Here is a 21,786-nt window from a genome sequence, read left to right as displayed (position 1 = left end):
TCAAGTTCCACGTCAGAAGCTGTAGAATAGTTTAAGTGTGAGAAATGCCATGCTGGATATATTAAAAAAAAAGAAAACAAAAACCTATCCTTTTTTACAACAAACAGTAGGAATCAAATATTCTCCCATTATCCTAAGACAACAAATATTTCAAATATCATATGGAAAACAAATTCTACTAGCTTCTGCTTTATACATGGAGAGCCTCAGGTCGATCTCTGGACAAACTTTCTTTAGCATTGCCATAAACAACATTTACCATATAGGTAAGAATGTTCTAATTAAAATTATTGATGATAAACTTGAGAAGAACTTTCAGTGTAGGGAAAAAGGACAATTTAACATCTAGAAAAAACTTCATAACTTAAAGCACTAAGCCAATACAGCAGCCTGAAATGAGAAGTGGTAGAATGGTAGCTATTCACTCCTTTTGCGTAGAGAGTTTCCTGTTTTAAGCTGATAGTTCAAGACTTGGAAGCAAAAAAGAAAAAAAAAAAAGAAAACCAAACAACTCACAAGTGTGAGCTCCAAATGTGACAGTTCCTATAAATGACAAGTGGAGTAATCCAGCAGCAGTGAACATTAAAAATAAGGAAGGATTAGTCACAAAAATTTCCTAGTCTTAGTCACAAAAGTTTCCTAGTCTTATTTATAAATGAATTCTTGGTTCATAAAAGGGACTATAGTACGTGGCAGCTCAGAATACCAGAGTAGTGCTGATACATATTCTGAAAACTATTAATATAGGTTCTGTTCACAGAGGGATATTCACCCTCTGGATTGTGGCTAGTCAAGCACACAGCATTTGGAATAGAAGTATGAGATACTTGTCACAATATAAAAACTGAATTGCGGAAATCACTCAAGCTGCTCTTCTGAAATCAGGCACAGAAAGAACCAACCACAGAAACAAGTATACCATTATTAAAGAGGTGCTACATAGATAAAAAAAGGTGAAGAAATAAGATAACATAAAATTGCACAATTTAAAAATTAATAATCAATAACAATCAATTATTCAATAAGCAATTAATCAATAATAATAATAATCAGTTGATAACCATACATTGTTATCATGTGAATGCAGGTACCAAGGAATCAGGCCATGCTCACCTGTTCCCAGTCTTTGGCTGTGATCTGGCCAAGCAACAACAGCAATTGCCAAAAACACATTTACATTTGCGGCACCAAATGCACATGGACCACGCTATTCATCAAATATTCTTCTTTTCCACTACTTCACTTGGGCTTTTGCCATGTTAAATTTTATTTCCACAGTCAATAAAGTTATGCCTACCTCTACCCAGACAATTTCCTGAAGATTTGGAATTTTAGGATGTTCATTTGTGTTGGCACAAACAAAAATGCCATGCAGCCAAACAGAAGTTATGATACGCCGACCAACTCTGCTATTCCTTTTTTTGCCCATATCTCCTTTTTTTGGCCAACTGTCCTTGAATTTTCAATTATTTGCTACTGTTTGCAGTGATCAGTAAAGGGACATATCTGCTTAGCCATTTCAGTCATTCTTCTTGTTTGTCTGCCTGCTGCCTCAGTATTTCTCCCAAATCTCTCCTCAGCCGACAGAGAGGTACCCATGAGAAACACCAACACGTTTTGTGGAGTTGAGCTTCGCTGGGAAGGTGCAAGAATTTGCCATGAATAAATATTCTGCCACATTCTAAAGTTCCTTAAGTTCTAAGCTGTGTAAGCACAGTCAGCAGCTTAGTTCCATATTAAATACCACCCCTACAAATTTACCACTTCCTGACTAAAAAGGCAACACAGTAAAAACTTCAGTAAGGGGATCAAGAGATAAAAAATACTAAAACTCTTCTTAAAGAACCCACACACGACCACAACCACTCATGTTTAACACTATCCAGGAAGGAGGGGATGTTTTTGCACAGAAGGTGCTTTGGCTAGGTGGTCTCTGAGAAAATGCAACACATAAAAAGCTGTTTTTCCAAAAAACAAAAGCAATCAGGCATTCTGCCATAAAACTAGAAAAGGATCTTATGAGACAAGGCACTGTCCAAGACAAGTGAAGTGACATTATCAGGTGCAGGAAGTATTCATGTTTAACCTATAAATCAGAGTAGCTGACTCAAAGTTACACACAAGTATGACTTTACCATTAACTGTTTTGTGACAAGTACCTATAAAACCCCACAGCGAAATTTCCAGCTTACATTAAGACGCAAAATAAGAAGAAAAATATTTTTTTCTCCCAGGAGATCTTCCAAACACTTCTAGGTTGTCATTATGAGTTTAAGTGTGATAATTGCCAACTCCCATTTCAGTTGCTCTCCCACATATGCTTGAATTTCAGGTAAGCTGATCCAAGGTTGCTGCTTGTTTTTCAAGTAAAGAAACTGAAACTATGAAAACTTCCTGCTTCTATTTCCTTATATTTTTAGCAAAACACTAGGGAAAAAAGTCCAAACTTGAAGCCTCTTCTTTACAGACTTTTATTGTTCATGGTGGAGACCAGTTGGTTGAAGATGGAGACAGGAGAATAATAGGACAATAAGAATAATAAAAGCAAAAATGGATTTGTGATCCTTTTTCTCATTACGTCAAATTCTTGAAAACTTTTTTTTCATGCAGAAGCTAGGAAAATTTGAGAACAACTACACAGATACTACAGATAACATAATATCATCTGAGGAGGCTTGATCCTAAATTCAAGCTTCTGAAAAAAAGGAAACATGAAACAAGTTTAGAAGCTTGTCAGAGAATTAACAGCAGCATTACTCTCCCGAATCCTGCATCCAGGAATTCTGCCATTCTGTTTTTCTGCTCCGTTTTTGCATTAGTACAGTTTGCTCACTTCTGGGTTCTCCTGGTTCACTACCAGCAACGAAGCAGATTTCTGAACAGGTGTTCAGAAAGAATATTTGTCGCTCCTTAGAAAGTCCTGGTGCCTCCCTAATTCTTTAAATCCTGCTTAAGAAGAACCTGATCTAGTAGTTCTGAGGGTCAAATCACGGTGCTTAGTCCAGGCATATGTGCACACTCAGGTCTGTAGATTAGCAAGATTAGGCTCTAAACTCCGGTATTAGCAAAGTGCACACACAAGATCTGGCTTGGCAGCTCCCCTCGTTGGAGTCTGTGGGAGCCAATAATAAAAAACAATACATCTGCCACTGAAAATGTAGTGGATGTACTTCCCACACACAATAAAATCCACGCTATTATATTTTACTAGATGTATTACCTTTTAATCCTGCTGGTAAATAATCTTTTACAGGAGAATTACTGCTTAACGAAGAAATCTCGAAGAAAGGAAGAAAACACTTATTAAACCATATTCAACACTAAACTAGAGGCCTTCCAAGTGACCTCCTGGTGTTGCAAATTTCAGGTTGTTTTTGTGGAAAAAGGAGGTTGCATTAACACTTATATTTGTTACCATTTCAGGTTACCTTTTTTAGGGTTAATAAGCTCAAATGCTTGCAAAACAGGCGAAAAGCTTAAAAACACTGGAAGTATTTATGTCAGACACTTGTGTTTCCATTCGTTCTGCTTATCTTGCAGCCTAAGAAATTCACAAGTTTAACACATGAACTCCTGCAGCTACAAAAAGAAAAAAAAAAAGAATTTAACCGATTTCAACTAAAATGATTGCATTTGATGAATGGCAAACGGACACCCTCCCATTTCACAGAAATTAATGATGCCTCTTCAGCAAAGAGCATCTGTTTCATGAAAGTAGGACAAAGGCTGGAATGTAGCACAGCCTTTCACATCCAGCATTAACCAGATGACCCAGGATGACCTGGAACAGCATAATTCTGACTCTGCTGAACTAGCCAGTTCCAGGTCTTCCATAACTCATCTGTATTGACATCAACACTCCAAAACCAAATAGCACATATTTTTGGTGTGACTTTTATTTACAGAGGAAAAAACAAAAACCAAAACAAAAACATTTCTGGGGGAAGTTTCCGTTTCTCCCTTCCAGAGCACTTCAGTTATTGCACTTATGTTCACTTTAGTTTTGCCCAGTCTTTCTGGTCAGAAGTCAAGTTTTGCACTGAGATTTAATTTATGAGCTTTATCAGTGCAAACCGAGTTATGAAAATTATAAAGTTAAAAATATATATGTAAAGTTATACGTAGCTTGTAAGTTTATACATAAATATAGTTAAAACGTGCATATTCCATAAATGCAACCTATACACCACATATTGCTTAAATAAGTGAAGAAACAACCTGACTCTTTTCAAACTTTGCACAAGAAGTTTTACTGATCACAGTGGATACTGCATTTTAAGCTGGCCTACATCTCACTCAAAACTCTGAATTTCAACGTGCTTTTAGCCTTCTACTACAACTCTTCATACTATGACAAACACTACAAACAGAAACCAAGACCAGTGACTGGATCTGTTTTAGTACAGTGATAGGATGATCTGATACCAAAAAAATTTCACTGAGAAAAATGGGACAAACGTTAAGTGGCTGTGTTTGCAAACAGAAGAGTAAGGAAAACAAGTATATTGAAGATCAACTGCACAAGGCTAATCAGCTCAGCCACAGCCCCTGTGATCTTTCTAGTTCAGGGACTTATTTGGAGAGCTCCTCTTTCAGCCTCCTCCCCTTGCTATAAGCTACTGAACTGTAACTACTCAGAAGATATACTTTATATAGAATAAGAAAGGCCCAACACAAGAGTTAGTGCAGAATGAAGAGTTCTGCTTTACTTCATACTTTGTCTCACTGTATTTTGAGAGGAGAAAGCTTCAAAAATGCAAATGTTGAAAGAAGTTTGCCAGCAGACAGAGCAACACAAAAAGGACAAATAGCCACTCATTTAGCCAACATTCTAGGTGGCTGATAGCATCATTTATTGTATCATTTTAATGAACAAACTTTAGCACTTCCACAATCTCAACAGACTATTTTGAGGTGGGGGAGAAAGAGTTTTTGAGTTGCTGGGATCATCAGACAACTTAAAAGCATTCATGAGTGCAAACTACAGAATAGCAGTACTTATTTAACAAATTCTTGCTGGGCTGCAGCTGCTGACAAATAAGCCTAGATAAAATGGTCCTGTTATATGTATGAGGTTTCTACACGGCAATTACTTAAGATTTACAGTTTATGCACTCAGCAAGTTGAGAAAAATGCCAACATGCTTCTGTGGCTGAATGACTCTTCATATACTGTGACTGCACCTTTGAATTTTCACAGACAAGTAAGTACACAGCACATTCCTACAATTCCGGCTGCAATTGCAAAAAAATTATAGACAACACACAAGTAATTCCGTTGCAGTAACAAAATCTCAATTTTATCTGAGCGTTGATACCGATTACTTTTGTGTTTCACAATGAAAATAAACAGAATTGCAAATGATACAGTTCCCCACAGATGAAAGGAGACAATCATCTTTGATTCAGCTTAGATAACCGGTTTTGTGGCAGAAGAGTTAGTGTTTTATTTATTTTATTTTATCTATTTTTTTACGTGTTGCCAGCAAAGTTTCACACACACTTAAAATTCTTCGGGGGTGGGGGGAGGGTGGCTGGCAAAAAAAAAAAACAAAAACAACAACTTCTTTCCTGGATATTGGGAACATTTGCAAACAGTCAGCTAAAAAATTGAATTACATTCATCAAATAAAATAATTACCCTATCTTCTTGATCATTTATTTTCAGTATTGATCTAAATGGATGCACATAAACAATTCTTCACCTATCTCATAATACCCATTTAATTCCCCTATATTTGCAATGTTATGCACAGATAGAGGTTTCCAAGAGGAATTAATCATGACAAACACTATGAAAACCTCTGAAAGAAACCTGCATACTCTCATGAGCCTGAGTAGCCTTAGAGCTCAATTTAATTAGTATTAACTTTAAAAAGTTAAATCCAAAGGTTCTGAGATCCCATTATCAGGGAAAAGAAGGAGTAACCACTTGGCCTACTATAAATATTAAATATTTCCTTTAAATTACATACTTGGAAGAAAGACTTCCAGTTGAATTCTCTATATACATCCATTTAGTTTTAATCTGAAATATGAGTTGTCTACAGTTGTACTGAGGAAACGAACTAAAGTCATACCCTATACTGAAGGTATACTAAAGAGTTTTGTTTTAACTGTATTTTAAAGTAAACAGCTACTGTAACTGTGGCAACTGAACCTATGAAAACAACGGGAAAGCACTTGGAAATATCAAAAGAAGCTATCCAAGAACTATAACCCCAGTAAAAGCTGAGATGTTGTTACAAAAAACAAGGTAATTCTCTATTGTCCCCTTTTCACAACCTGCATCCCTTCCATAGACACAACGGAAGTTAAGTTTTTCTCAGTTGTCATTTTTACTAAATCAGACATTAATGTTTAGTGTTATCTCCATTATCCTCACTCAAACCCAAGCAAGAAAAAAAAAACAAAAACAAAATCCCACAAAATTTTGTCTTACATCTGAGATAAGAAAATCCTGTGCTGAAGTTTCAGATGAGAATGGTTTCCTCATGTTTTGGCCCCAAACAGATGACAATTTCATGTTTATTCGGACTTTTTCAATGGATTTAATGCATTTAAAATATCAAGTCTTATGTCAGCACACTGACATAAGAACAAAAAAAACCCTAAAAACCCAGATAATGCAGGAAGAAGAGATGAAAGAGCAGATTAAAAGAGAATAAACCTGAAAATGGATCACGAAGCCTAAGAGACGTTGGAAATACAAGAATGTTGGAAAAAAAATACCATATTCTCACAAATAAAAATGCAAAATATTTTATGATGCCTTTAAATTGTGGCATTTTCTTGGATTAGGAAAGTAACCTTATATATGGTGTCATCTTGCACTTCATGTTTAAATTATTCATTGCAATGTAAGCCAAGGGAAAAGCCTGCAGTGGCAATCTCAATGATTTCTAACAGAAGTCACCTAAACTCACTACTTAGTTCAGATCTGGTAATATTCGGGGGAGGGGGGGGAGAACCAACAATTCAGCATTATTTTAATGTACTCAGAAAGCAAATCTGAGCTTTAGAGATCATAGAATCATATGAATTAGAAGGGACCTTAAAGATGATCTAGTTCCAACCCCCACACATTTCATGCTTTCAGAATCACTGTGTTTCCCAGAACCTACACAGAACAGAAGAAATAAAGATAATTTTTTTATCATGCATTTGCTCTGTTTTATTTCAAATAATAACCTTCTCTCCTTCTCAGATCTGAGACTCAACCAGCGTCTGTTTTCTAAAAACTATTTTGGAACGTTGTCGAAATCACAGGACGCTTCCAGTGCAACAGCCTAAAATTAGATTCCTAAATCTGTAACTTAGAAAAACCCCTCAGTAAAACAACAGAACTTCTGACTCTGACACCTCACTCCTTCCCATGTTCATGCTTCACTGCTTTGAAAGGAGTGGGCTGGTGCAGAAAGACTTCGAAGAGGTTCTTTATTTGTTTATTTATTGACCTCCCAGACCCACCTAAAACACAGCACACAAATGGTCAATTCTGTTTGTTTTGAATGAGAATAACTGAAAAGAAGTAGCTACTAGAAATAAATTTATCTTTCTTTCCAGTCAAACGTTTCTTTAGGAGGACGTTTGCGCCTAGGAGGACTTGATTCAGGTGTCCAACACTTTCCCGGGAAAAAAGAGGCAAATACTGCAAAAATTCAGTACTTCCAATATCCATGAGTATGTGCTAATCCACAAGCTGCAGGTTGTGGGAGAAAGCAGGAGCTTCTTAAGGTAGCTAGTTTAAGAGCTTTCAGTTTTTAATAACATGCATTCAGAAATCTTCTGCACATTTGTACCCAATTACAGGTAGGAACCCATAATCTATTAACTCACCCCTTTTAAAACTTAATATTCTGCCAACCCATGCAAACTTGAACCATTATCTCTGAGCTACAATTCTGGAACAACCAAGTGCTAAGCACTGCATTAACTCTGGCAGTGAGTTTTTATTAATTTATTAGTTTCTAATGGTACAAACCAAAAACATTCCACAAAGCCAATTAACACATGCAGTAAACAAAAACGTGACTTCTGCTTCAGAGACAAGAATACTTAATGCTCAGGAATAAAAAAGGATTTTTAAAATTCTTTCTTTGTGAATTAGAGTTGTTTTGGGTTTCTTTCCTTTTTCAAAAAAAATATCAAAACACCTTTCGGTGCTTTTCAAACACTGCAACAGCAATAACTACACCTATGACACTGAAATCTTACCAAAAAATCAACATAAAATGAATCATCATAAAATGAATTACTTTTAGCCTTGGTAGATATTCATTTTCAACTGTATGGGTATTATTTGTATATGTCACAAAATCTCTAATCTGAGTCAAGGAAAAGCATTTTACTGTTAATACTGAACAATCAAAAAGTACAACTAAAACTTTCTTCTCTAGACTCCACTATATATATTGCAGTGCTTTAGAAGGAAGAGGGGAGATAAATTCCAAAGAAAAAGTGTTTTCACACTCCTCCATTAACAGCTGCAGCTTATTTTTTGAATAAGTAATTACATACTTAGAGTAAACACATTTATAACTCTGACCTAGCTAGAGCACATTTTCATCACTTTTTCAGTGCAGAAGTACATTTCCCCCTTATTTATCCTCCATCTGTTCTTCCAACATTTTAGTTTAAGCAGTGGTCAATGAGAGGCACTCTCTACAAAAGTGCTGCATACTGAAGTTGGATTCTAATTAGACATTTATTATTCTGCTGCAACACTGAACACTGATAAAACAAATCTATCCAGATCCTAGGCAGTTCATTATAATCTAGCATCACTATTTCCAACTGCAGCATTAATGGCATTGAGACAAGACAGTGATTAAAAATTTATATCTTTCTGCAAATGGAAGAAAATTTAATAAATTTGTTTTCTTGCTTAATTAATTGTGGTTTATATACTGCTACTACACAATTACAACAAATTTCTTCCAGCTATTATTGATGATCTCATTGTGCTGTTACTAAATTAGTCCCAAAGTGTTCAAGAAACTAACAACAGAAAAGGATTCAAAAGGTTCACACATCTAAACATGCTGAACTGACCAGGCCAAATAATCCTAAATATACAGACAAGTAAAGAGTCAAAAAAGTTATTTGAATTAATTCTGAATTAATTCAAACTGAGAATAAAAGGAAGTATACATCACCATGCTGAATAAAACTAAAACATTTGTTCAATGCAAAAGTTCCTTTTCATAAAGTATAAAGTGCTATATTGTGCAGTTGTTAGCTCTCAAAGTAGCATTGCCAAAGAAATCTGGAACAATAACTTCTTCAAACATTTAAGACAGGCAAATTCATTTTTGAAAAGTAGTAGCCTGGTGTTCTCAGCCTATACTTAAGAATTCAGCTAAGCAACAAAGATGAAAGAACAGCACCACCTAGTTCTCTATTTAAAAGTTTTCAAATATTATCACCCATTGATTTATTTTTGTAATCTATATTCACATATGCCTGTGTATTCTGCAGCGAAATCTGTCACACTGCCATAGGAAACAATACTAACAAGTTTGTCAGGAGTTATTAAAGCATCTGATGTAGATACTTCACAAGTGTGAGCTGTGAAGGGAAAAAAAAAACAAAACACAAAACCAAAAGCAAAGACTTGATATGACATATGCATAGCACATGAATGCTAGAGACTTGCAATAATACAAATATTGTTCTGAGGCACCATAAACACTGGATGGATTTCTCATCCATCCCTAATACTACTTGTGGGACCATTTCTCTAATTTGACCAGAACACTGTATTTGTGCTGATTCCTCCATACAGCAGTTTGATACTTCACAGTATGTATATGTGTTCCAGACACAAAAGATATATTAATGGAGCAGACATCCCGAGCAACATGTTAAAAAACCTAATTAGAGCTCAAGCAACTTGTTTCACAGTTACTTTTCTATCCTGCAAACAGTAGAAGCCTTTCAGAAAAGGGGTAGATATTTCAGGTGCTAGTTGGACTCGAAGTTTTCACGTCAGGAATTCCCCTTCCAGAGAATGAGAAACGTGCACTGGAGCAATCCAGAAGTTTACCAGGAGACAACAGCAGCACCTGAGAAGTTACCTACTCCTGCCCCAGAAACCACGTGCTCCTAACCAAGTTTTACCAGCAGAGCTGCCAGTGTTTAAACATGATAAGCACATCACTAGACATGCAGAATAGCCATTCTGTTTTTCTAGACATGCTAGATTTCCTCGGGTCTCACTCACATCAAGAGGAAATAATAGCAGGAGAACAGTATTTTTGAAGTCATCTTCTGTCTTGACATTGCCATTCGTAAGCCAGCTCCAATTTCTTATACTAATATACATTTCACTAGATTTTTCCTGTAAGTGTCTTAATTGAAATAAAGCACAAGTGACACTGATACTGTGAGTATTCTGGACAGCGCTGAGTTTTACACTGAGATGGCCTGTCTTGCAATATCACAGAGCAAAGGGGTGTTAACTGCACCTACAAAGTGTTTTAGCTGCACTTGAATCAAACGTTCAAATCAGCCAGTTGATTTATCTTAACTCAGAAAGAGGAGAATGCAATGCAGCCACGCTGAAATGCTCTCGTGTAGCACATTTGTATCAACAAGCTGAAGTTCATCTAGATTCCTGGTTTTCATATAGTAGCTTTTGAAGTATTTTTCTGCTCTCAAATTTGCCCCTTCTCACCGATGCCTGTAAGAAGTCTTCCATGCTGCACTGACTCAAAAAAATCAGGCTATTAATGGATGGAAGAGACTAGAGCCTTATGCCTACCTCACTAAAAAGCATTTGAAACTGGTGTCCCTGGCAGGGCTCAGGCTCCAGTGCCAGGGACTGACTCCCACTGCTTCCCCTCCTGCCTTCTCTCAGTGCACATTTGAGGAAGGCAGAGAAGTAGTGGGAAGAAAACAACAATAATTTAAAAAAATTAAAAAAAAAAAAAAAATCTAAGCCAGCCATCACATCCCTCTCAGGTATTTTCTCCTCGAAGTAGGGAGAAGGATGTCCTCTCACAGCTTCTACAGAATGCACTTCCCCTAAAATCTTTCCTCGTTGCATTTCGTTTCCTGTGGAGAGGAAGAGGTGGAGAGGCACGGCAGGAGCAAGGAGAAAAGGCACACTCCCATCCTGCAACCCTGCACTCATACAGGGGTTTGCCCCAGCCTAACCTTCATACATGGCCTTGTCTTTCACAGCAAAGGCTTCTGTGGAGACTCTGGAAGGGAAGTTTTATTCCTGGAGAAAACTAACTGCCCACATTCCCTGCCCTCCATCTACCCACGTACCTACGTATCATCCATGTGTTGTCATGGCATAGCTCACCTGTTGCAGAATTGACACATCAATGTAAACAGGTTAGACAAATTTGAGGCCTTTATCCTCACAATCTTAAGGAAGCAAATCCCTCATGCACACAGAGTAGGGCTACTGCTGTTTCCCCACCACAAGCCTTGCAGCAGCAAACAGAAGAAAAAGAGAAGTTTGTTTTTCTTGACAGGTATCCCAGGCAGACAAGGCCTGAAGGGAGATTACCCTGCATTTATCTGTGACCAGCCAGTCACCTATCTTGAAATTTTTTTCTCAAGATGTCAACTTTCTGGAAGAAGTTTGAATCATAAGAGTTTTTAAAGACCAATTAAAAGAAAAAAATAATCCGATGATATTAACTCATTAAACAGCAAATTTTCGTTTGTTTAGTTTATGTGATAAAGGCTACTAGATTCTGGTTTCCTATTGTGATTTACAGTATATTTCAGTTTGCAATAGATAAAATCTAATGAACAACAAATGCATCTGCACTCCCAAATCCTGCAATACAGATGTCACAGTAAATGATGAATATCCCTTATAGGACATGTTTAACTACCTTCTTTATCCAGATTTTCTGTTACTCCATTTTGCATCAGATCGGGAGAAAACTGTGCTTTTGTAGAACAGGAGCATCCCTTGCTTTTGTAACAGAAAAAGACAAATCTGTATGAAATCTGATATAACTCTTTTCTCAAAATCCAGAGATGGTTTGAGAAATTCTGCAATCACATTATTATGTTCTCCTCCTCCCCCCCCCCAACTATTGCTTGCACAAGATGTATAAAAACCTAGTCACTTAAACCAATCTTTTCCTCCAAGCTATTTTCAAATTACATTCATCTTGTGTGTTAAACATATGTGAGTGTCCCGTAAATAAGTCTATAGGCCATTGAGGCTTTTCTCTAGCATAAATAAAAACAAATGGCCCATGTATTTCTATTGATTATGTGCCTTCCCCAGCGCCTCCAAAATTCACCATTCAGAATGCAGCAAAGCAATAATGAATTAAGAGTCTGCAAAACAAAGATGACTTAGGAAGCAGAAAACAATTTTACTCAGACCCAGTTCAAAAACTCAAGCTTATTTTGTAGGGAAGGCACCGAAATTATGTGAGCTTTGGCCCATTTTTTAAAGAGTGAATGAGATTTACTTGCTCTAAGAACGGTATGCATTTCGCATTTTGCATACCAAAAAGAAGCATCAACCAGCAGTTTGTAAACCATAAAACTTCACATTGACTAAGGAGAGAGATGCCAAATACTTGACAAATGCTTGATTAAAAAAATCCAGATAAGGCAAGAAGAATGTTCTGAAGAAGTTGGGCAAATAGTCGAGGTGCTAGCCCACACATAACTTATACACTGCCTCTGTTCAAAAACACATCATCTTGATTGTGTTTATATAAGCAGCAGCCAAGATATTCCCTAAGACATGCTAGACTGAGGAGTCCAGCCTCTAAAGGAAGCACAGTCTATAAAGTTTTTTCATTGCTAATTTGGTTTTATATCAAAAGATGAGACACACTCTCTTTTAATATGCAATATCCCATTAGTTGTCAAATTCTATATTTAAGTTCTGAAAAGCTCCTCAACGTTAGGGGTTGCTAATTTTGGTACAACTGGTTTTAATTTAAAATTGAAGGGATCCCCCTTCCACTGCACAGATATAATTTTTCATGAACCACAATTATCACTGAACAAGATGGTACTTATAGCTCCATATTAGTCTAGATCTCACCTATTTTTCATAGCATTACAAGGCTACATGATACAAGCCTGGAGACATCAATAATGCCATTAGAAACCTGCAATGGAAAAGTTAAAAAATGGTAAAGTTAAGAGAAAACCGCAATGCCAAGTTTACTGTAATGAAGAAAATATTTCACGTGACACTTAAAAATGGCCATGCTAGTTTAAGGTTTCCTCCAAAGAAAAGAAGTTCTCTCATTTCCATTACTATTATCTTAGATGTTAACAAAACAATTCATATAAAAGAAATACTACGGTATATTTCAGTATATTATGCCATTTTATGACCTGTCACAGATTTGGGATACTACGTTATGTTAGTCCTTGATTAGTAATCAGTTTAGTAATATTTCTAGTCACTGCATCTATTTTCCAATTTGCAAATGGCTGCAGTTCGACATTTTTGTATGTTTGAAGACATAAAAAATTTCTTTCCATTCATGGTCTGGAGTATGAACAAGTGTTTTCATTTATCAAATGAAGTTTTACTTTCTCTGTATTAACTGTGCAAATGTATGGAGAATTCTTCACTGTTCTCCAGGGTACCACAATCAAGCATCAAGTAGCATGTCAAGATTTATGCCTCACATACAAAAAACATATTAACAATCAGGAAAGAAAAAAAAAAAGACTTTGAAAAGGATAAATATGAGATTGACATTGACATTAGAGCATATTTTGTACAGTCTTTTAATTAAAAGAGATTTGATTGCTTCTGCTTCAACTAGTACAGCTTTTCTCGTCGTTAAGGACCAACCAGAACAGCCTTCCTGCCTTATAGCATAGCAGGAATAAAAGCAGGTCAAGTTACACTCTTAATCCAGCAGATGTAGGTCAGTTTGGGATAAATATCGGAACAGACAGGAAATACTAAAGTGCCTGTGCCTACTACAACTGCTGCTGTGAAGTAATTTGGCCTCACTCTCTTCAGAGCTGTCAGTCAGTTGCAGTTGTTGAATTTCCATTGCTGAACTTTGAAAAAAAAAAACAGTTTTAAGACTTAAGATAGGCCTGTACAGCTGTGCTGCCTATTCAGCTGCTGCCAGAAGCAGCAGCAATAATGCAGGGGATCATTTATTGATGATACCCAGAAAGGCGTAACTGCGCTTTCATATCTGGTCGCGAATTATTTTTGCACGTAACAGCACACTCTGGTTTACTTAACCCAAGGTTCAGTAATTGAATTACCATGATTAGGACCACTGTTTGATGAATACTGTGGTGTATGAGAAGTTTAAAATATAACCAGGGTATTTTTATCTCTGGCATAAGAAAACAGTCTCTCTCTTGCGCTACCCTTCCCATCCAACAAGGAAAATGACAGGTAGTCAACAAACTGTTTGCACAAAGATGACGACAGAGGGAATGTCAAACATCCAGCTATTTAAACAACCACCATACTACATATATGATGATACACACTATTTTACAAAAAACCTAAACCTTGCCAACTCCATTCACAGAACAAAGAATAAGCTGTAGAGTTCAGTAATGTATCTCCATGTAAACAGAACTTACACAGAGGAGCTTTCAGCTCTGGAGGAGCTTTAGGTGTTCAAATTGAGAAACATAGACTATACACTAATTATTTTTCTGAAATTGAAGAGCAGCTGCCTGTGGACACTTAATATTCTTTATCAGCTATGTAAGAAAAAAGGACAAAACTAAACTCAGTACTACAAAATAGGAAAAAAAGTTATATGTATGAATTTATAGTAATGTAAAACTATATTAAAAGTGATTTGCTGCTACTTAAAATGTGAAAGCTATAAAAGCATTCACACTCTCCAGGAGCCATTGGATTAAACTATAAAGCAGTAAATACAACTCAGTACATGGTTAGGAAGAAATGGTCTTTCCCTCAAAAATCCCAAACTTGTCAAGACAGCAGAAACAGTCCTGTACACAAGGCTCATAAAGATCCCAAGATCTCTATGCTGCAAATGAAAAGGATGGCAAAGGATGCAAGCAGCATTTTATTTTTCAGATTTACAGACGTTAGGGAAGGGAGATGGGATGACAGGTACGCAGACATTGTGAGAGGAAGAGATGGGAAGGAGTCTTCCATCTCTGGAAAACAAAACTGAGCCCCTACATTCTTCGCTGAATCCTCTGGGCCTTAAAATGTCCTACACACAAAACACCAGTATTAGAAGAGAGCCCTGGAAGATGCTCTACACAGCCTCCAATGTTTTGTCACTGAAATAAATGTTCTCTGCTTCTTCCTCTCCCCTTTAAGATGCCCTTATGTATTGGTACTATAAAGCACCCATCCTCAGCTTAGAGTGCATTAGCATAAAAGAAACTGTAAAAGTTTGGACTTTGTCTTTAATTTTCACTTAAAAAGGAAGGGAAAAGATCCTGAAATAGGTTCAGAGGCAAAAGATAGAAAACCCCCACGACATTAAGAACCCTCGCAAAGACACCCACATTTCTTCTTGAAAATACTCAATTCTTTCTGAAATATTTTCATTATGTAGAAAGATAATTGTTCAAGGGAAAATTCCTGAGAGTAATCATGATTTTACAATGTATTCCTCGCCACTGGATGTGATATTTGCCTTTCTTCCTTTCAAACACACCTCAAAAACTCCTTGGGAAGAAGGGATATGCTCATTAAGATCATACTTAATATCGATGCAATCCCAGAGGACTCACATACTAAACTGTGTCTAATAGTTTTACCATTCTACATTTGTTTCAGAATGCCACTGACATGCTTTTTAAAATACACGTCCTCTCTACAGAAGACCCTGCATTGTTTTGAGAGGGTCTAACTTAAGTTTCTGCCTGCTGGTTAATTCAATTAAAACAAATTGAAGTAATCCTTCTTTCTCTTGGAGAAGGCATTAAGAGGACAACGACACCTTCTATTTCTACTTTTTAAATATTAAATGGAGAGGGAATAATTGTTCTAATCATTGTTCTAACACAGTCAACCACACTCTGGTTACACTGCTGTTCTCTTGGCAACTACCAGATGTCCATGTCCATTCCATACATAACAGCTGTTATCAGTTACTTAATCACCATTTGTGATGCACAAGAGAAAAAAATCACTTCAAAATCCAATCTTGACTTCACATAGCAATATTAAAAGATTAATTCTTTGGTGGAAAGAGTAAGAGTAATCACATTCAACACATTTTGTCAATAGTAGGATCAGGCCAGAGTGATGAGAAAGCTAATTATGAGAACTAAGGCTTCTATAATAATAAACTATAACTTCAAGACATTTACAGTACATTATAATGGAATTGCAACTGACAAGTAAATTTAAAAGCAGAGGAAGATTCACTGCTTTACATTTCTGAAATAATATTGAAAAAAAAAAAAGAAAAACAAAACCAACAAGAAACTGGACAAGAAAAATGTATTTTGTTTCAACAGAGGTTCTTCTCTTGATCAGCATTTCCACGGAGTTACTTCTTTGATGAGAAACTTCAAAACTGTTTACTGTTAATTTGATGATTGAAACTTGATAAATACTTTGAGTGCAAGAATGATAAATATTATGTGAGTGAGTCATCCCTATTCATGGACTCCTCAGGCAAGTTGTATGACATCATCAATGGGAATCTGGATTGTTTAGTTAGTCATGTTCTAAACCTGAAAGTGAACTGCTGTATGATGACTATCAATAAAAATGCATGATGAAATCAAGTAAAAGAATTCATAAAATATGAACTAGCCTGGGAACTAAGCAGCTGATAAGCCTACCAGGCCTTGGATAGAGTGATGGAAGTCATATAAAGAAAAACACCGTCAAGTAGAGTGATATATTTTATGTTTCAACTTGTGCTATTCCAAATAAAGACTGTATTAAAACTACTGTCTTCTGTTCTGTAATTGTCTACACCCTTGCAGACCTTACAGAATTACAACTGCATGTGTTTGACTCGCTGTACACTGTATTAGCACATGAACACTGTGCTGTCAAGACAACCCCTATGCACACAGCATTAGGTTGCCTGGATTTTGCTAACAGAAAACCAACGGAAAATTCAAAACAGAATCTAGACACAGAAGATATTGAGTACTGTATGATAACTTCATCTTAAATCAGCTTACATGATCTCAGAAGTGGTCATTTGCATATTCATCCAGGTTTGTTTGGGGGTTTCTTAATTCTGCCCATAACAGATCCGGGCTAATGAAAAAAAGAGTCTCGCCCGAAAGCAATTACCTGTCTTCACTGATTTGTTGCATCAGTGACCACAGTTTCAGACAAATTAAAGAAACCCTGCATCATTTTCATTAGCAGACAGGTTGCAAGCATTTGAAGCATACGAAGAAACCACGTGGAGAAGGTTTGCCCATTGTTGGCAAATCTTGGAAGGAGATCATTTGCTCCCACACCCGGCACTAGCCACTGCCTTCTTGGAGCCGAGCACATTAAGGCATTAGATGCCATTTGCATTATCACACAGCAGGGGGCTACAGCAGCTACAATTCCAGGATAATCCTAACCTGTATCTGTACCCTATGAATCCAACGGAACTATTTTTATTGTTACAGTTTCTCACGTGGTACCTCTTGACAACAACAAGCTTGCTTGTCAGGTTGCATAAAAACAGCTCAGACGATGTACTTGAGTTATTCTAAAAACATGCCCCCTTTCAACTGTTAAATTTTGCCTGAGTAAGAGTAAATTCATGAAGCAAAAAAGCAATCAGAATACAACAAAAAAGTAAGGCTGGCTGTAAACATAAATAACAGCTTAACCCCTTGGGACATCATTTAAGTACTCCAGAATCATTACAGAGCACAAGCTAAGAACAACTGCAGCCAGAGATCCTACTATTTTCACAGCAAACGCTGGAGAGGGCAGAGCAGACTAATATCGTACCCGAACTCAGCTGACAAACTGCTTCTCAGCCCAACATGTTATTAGTCCCTCCTCCACCTCCATCGCTCCCCTTTCACAGCAAGCAGTTGACACTGGCCTCTTTTACTTCTTGTTTGCCTCCTTTCTGAAGGGACTGCTTGCTGCTAATGCTATTCTGTGCACAACCTGAGAAGAATTGTTCTATGTCCTCTTCCCTCAGCTGATGCTTCATCAATACTCAGGACAGATTTCTTAAGCAAGTCTCTCCACAGACCGTGCCAGAAAGGCACACTTCCATACAGGACACACGTCAGCTTGACTCTCTGTCACCTTGTGTTTAATTAGCTTCAGTTTCACCAAACAGAAACCGTCCGTAATTACAGTCCAGAAGTGCTTCAAATCCTCAGAACAAAGATCTTATTCACGTAAAAAGCTGACGAAAAACCTGCATCTCCCACGGCCCACAAGCAGAAAACTGGAGGATTCTAACAAATCCACTCAGCCACTTCTCAACACAGTTTGGGCAAGTCAATCAAGCCAGCAGCAAGAACTACTTTTAATTGCAGCTATAAAGCTATCAAAAAGAAATGTGCCTAATATGGTAACTGACTGCTATTTGTGTCAAAATAAATGGCAGAAACTGAGAAAACAACATTTATGAAGTTGCACTGTAAGGCGGGCTGAAAGAATTAGATATTCTGTCAGATACAGTTGCTATTGAGGACAGTCTTCCAGAAAATATTTACTCCTCTTCTCCATCCTCCTTTACCTTAGGAGAAAAGGATAGGAGAAATTACTTCCTCTCACTCCTGCCGGAGCGTTACAGGTTCTTTATATCCCCTTGAAGCAGCTCTCTGCTGAAGTGCAGTACACAGAGTGCCTAAGTATTTTTGATTGAAGTTTTAATCAGGAGCTGAAAAAATAATTGTGTGAGAAACCGAAGAGAGGGGAGATGTTTTACACGCGCGGAGGGCAAGCTGGGTAACGTGTTAAGCATCGCTTTTGCCCATCTGCAAGGACAGGCCCAATCTGGCTGTTTTCACACAGTCGCAGTCAGGTTTGTATTACACCCCGTTTCTTGCAACATGTTTTTTACCTGATGCAGTTCACGGAGTTACATTCTGCCTGGCACGCTCCCTAAACTGCAGTGAAAGACATCACTGTTTTTAATCACTGGTTTACTCTCAAAACTGCGCTGCGCTGAATGCGGCTGATTGCATCTTAGGAGAGATCAAATCCTCCTCCTCCAGCAGCAGCCCCGATTTTATTGGTGACAGAAAGTCAGTCCAGACGCTTCCCACCCCCCCGCTCCTTTGCAGGGCAATGAATTGACAATTCACAGGGAAATGCAAAAGGCAGAGAGGAGCCAGCCCCCAGGTGCAGCGCGCCGCACATGCCCCAATAAATAATCCTGTATAGCACCAACACAGCGGCTCCTTGTGCGGTGACGTACCGGGCAACCCATAAACATCGGGAAAGAATACAAATAATCCGCCCGACGGAACCGTCCTTCGCAGTTGCCCAGAGCACTCCCTTCCCCTTCCATCCCTTCTCGCCTCCTCGGCCGGTAACTTCCCCGGGAAGTGGAGCGGAGGGCACTCCGGGGGGGTCTGGATGATGTGGGGTGTGGGGGGTACGAGGCTCGTGTGTTTCGGGGAACCCGGGCGGCTGCCTGTGCCCCCGCTCCGGGCTTCCAGCCACAGCTCCCCCCGGAGATCGCCCGACACATGACGCAGCCATGTGAAACGCGAGATATATTAAACTTGACGTGAGATGGCACAACGGAGGCGAAAAAAAAAAAAAAAGGAAAAAAAAGAAAAGGGAAAAAAAAAAATCTTACAAGGCCACTTAGTTTTAATCGGCCCTTCGCTTCTCTCTCCCGCACCGAAACGCCCCGCACGCCTAGCGAGGGAAGGGCAGGGAGATGCCCCGCCGGCCAGCGGAGTTGCTGCGCGGTGGTTCCCCGACCCCCGGGGCCGCCGCCCCCCCGACCGTCACCTCCCACCGTGTGGTCCCCAAAGCGGCCGGGGGGCCGCGCCGTCATCCCGAACACCGCCAGGGAGGGAGGGAGGGAGGGAGGGATGGAGGGGGCGAGCTCCCGGCGGCAGCGCAGCGGGCTCGGCTCCCGGCTCGGCTCCCCCCAGAGCGGGAGAGGGCTCGGGAAGCTCCCGCAGGCACCTCGCAGCGCCTCGCGGGGGCTTCCCTGCGCGGCGGCCGCTCCATCCGACTTGGCCGGATAACGGGAATGAAGGGGAAGAGAGCGGCGGCGGGGAGGAGGAGGGAGAGGGGGAACATACATCCAGTCTGCAAACTAGCCGCAGGATGAGCCGCCTGGAGCAGGATGGTGAAGGGATCTGGCTGCTGAACCCGCGGCTCATCCGATTACCCTACGTGCACATCTTATGCCTCGCACACAGACACGCACTCCCGGCGCCATCCTCTCCCCCCCCACCCCGATCCCGCCGCCCCCCCCGCCGGGGAGGGAGGCACGGCTGGAGCCCGCACGTTCCCCGGGATGTTGTTGCGGCGCTCACGCCGCTGCTGCGGCTGCACCCGCACTTTCGGGGGCACGTTTTGCGGCGGGAGAGCGGGCGAGGAGGGGACGGGGGTGCCGGAGGGGGATGAGGGGGTTCCACGAGCGACTGGCGGCGGCGGGGGAGGTGGTGGTGTAGGTGGAGGGAGAAGCGCGGAGGGCGAAGGAGGGCGGGAAGAGGCTGACGTTGGAAGGGCAGGAAGGGTTAACAGCCGTGCGGCGCTTCAGCGCTGGATAGCGCTACCCGGGAGGGAGGCTGGAGGAGCCCGGGGAGGGGGGGAAGCCGGGAGAGGAGCGAGGGAGGGAGCGTGTCAGGAGTGGGGCGGTGGGCAGGGGGGGAGCCTGGGATGCCCCGGGCCGCGGCGGTGGCCCCCCGGCGTCCCTCCCTCCCCGCGCGTGGGGCAGGGGTGGGGAGGAGGCGGTACCTTGTACGAGGATCCCGCAGAGGCTGTAGAAGCGCAGGAGCGCGCCGGGCTTCAGCCGCATCCTGGGGGCTCCCCTCGGGCTGGGTGGGCGCCAGGCACGCAGATCCGCAGCCTCCCGCCGCTCCGCTCTCCGGGCGCTTCCTTCCCCCCGCAGGAGCCGCCGTCGCCGCCGCCTCCGCCGCAGTGTCTCCCTCGCTGTATCCAGTGGGGTGAGGAGGAGGAGGAGGAGGAGGAGGAGGAGGACCAGGGTCGCGGGGGTGGATTGGGGAGGGAGGAGGAGGAGGAGGAAAGAGCGGCTCTCTCCGCTGGCTCCGGCGCTGCTGGGCAGGTTCAGGTTCCCACCGCGGAGCGGTGCCAGGTGCCCCCGCCGGCTCCCCTCGCCCCTGCCGGCGCGTCCGTCCGTCTCTCCGCTCGCCTCTCCTGTGCTGTCCCGTCTCGTGCCGTCCCGCTGGCGGGAGGAGGGGAGAGGAGGGGTGGGATGCGCAGGGACTCGGCTCCGCTCCCGCCGCTTCCCGGCGCGACACACAAGGGCACTCTGGGCTCGCCGGGCTCCCCCGGCCCGGCCCCGCCCACCGCGCACGCCCCGCCTCTTTCTGGGGAAACCACGCCCCCTAGGCCACGCCCCCAGCGCCACACCCCGGCCCTCCCCGCGCCGCGGCCACGCCTCCACTGCGCCCTTGGCCACGCCCCCGTCCGTGCGGCCCCGCCCCTCAGGTGGGCGAGTGAGTGGCGTGCGCGGCAGCCCAATAGCCGGCGACCGACATGGGCCGCGCGGCCAATGAGGCGGCGCGTTACAAAGCGAACGGGCGTTCCTCTGCGCCAGGCTCGCTGAGTGGCGGCCGGCTCGGGCCAATCGCGAGGGGCGGCGGCCGCGCGGCCGCGCTGCAGCCAATGGGCGGGGAGAGCGGCGCGGGGGGGCGTGGCCGGCGGCGGGCGCTGTCCAGGGCCGGT

General features: G+C 41.2%; 1 protein-coding gene across 3 annotated transcripts in view; it reads right to left on the bottom strand.

Moving 5' to 3' along the window:
- Positions 1–21,397, bottom strand: part of CADM2 (cell adhesion molecule 2) — a 609,843-nt gene extending 588,446 nt beyond the window's left edge. For all 3 annotated transcript variants that reach the window (XM_017821926.1, XM_017821928.1, XM_017821927.1), the window contains exon 1: positions 20,836–21,397. In XM_017821926.1, the coding sequence (XP_017677415.1) occupies positions 20,836–20,896 (61 nt within the window). In that variant the 5' untranslated portion in view covers positions 20,897–21,397. The remainder of the gene's footprint in view (positions 1–20,835) is intronic.
- Positions 21,398–21,786: the final 389 nt, after the last annotated feature.

Source organism: Lepidothrix coronata, unplaced genomic scaffold (assembly GCF_001604755.1).
Source record: "Lepidothrix coronata isolate B3197 unplaced genomic scaffold, Lepidothrix_coronata-1.0 Scaffold93, whole genome shotgun sequence".
NCBI classification, from domain to species: Eukaryota; Metazoa; Chordata; class Aves; order Passeriformes; family Pipridae; genus Lepidothrix; species Lepidothrix coronata.
The sequence above is the reverse complement of the archived record's forward strand: the minus strand, read 5'-3'. Positions and strand labels throughout refer to the sequence as shown.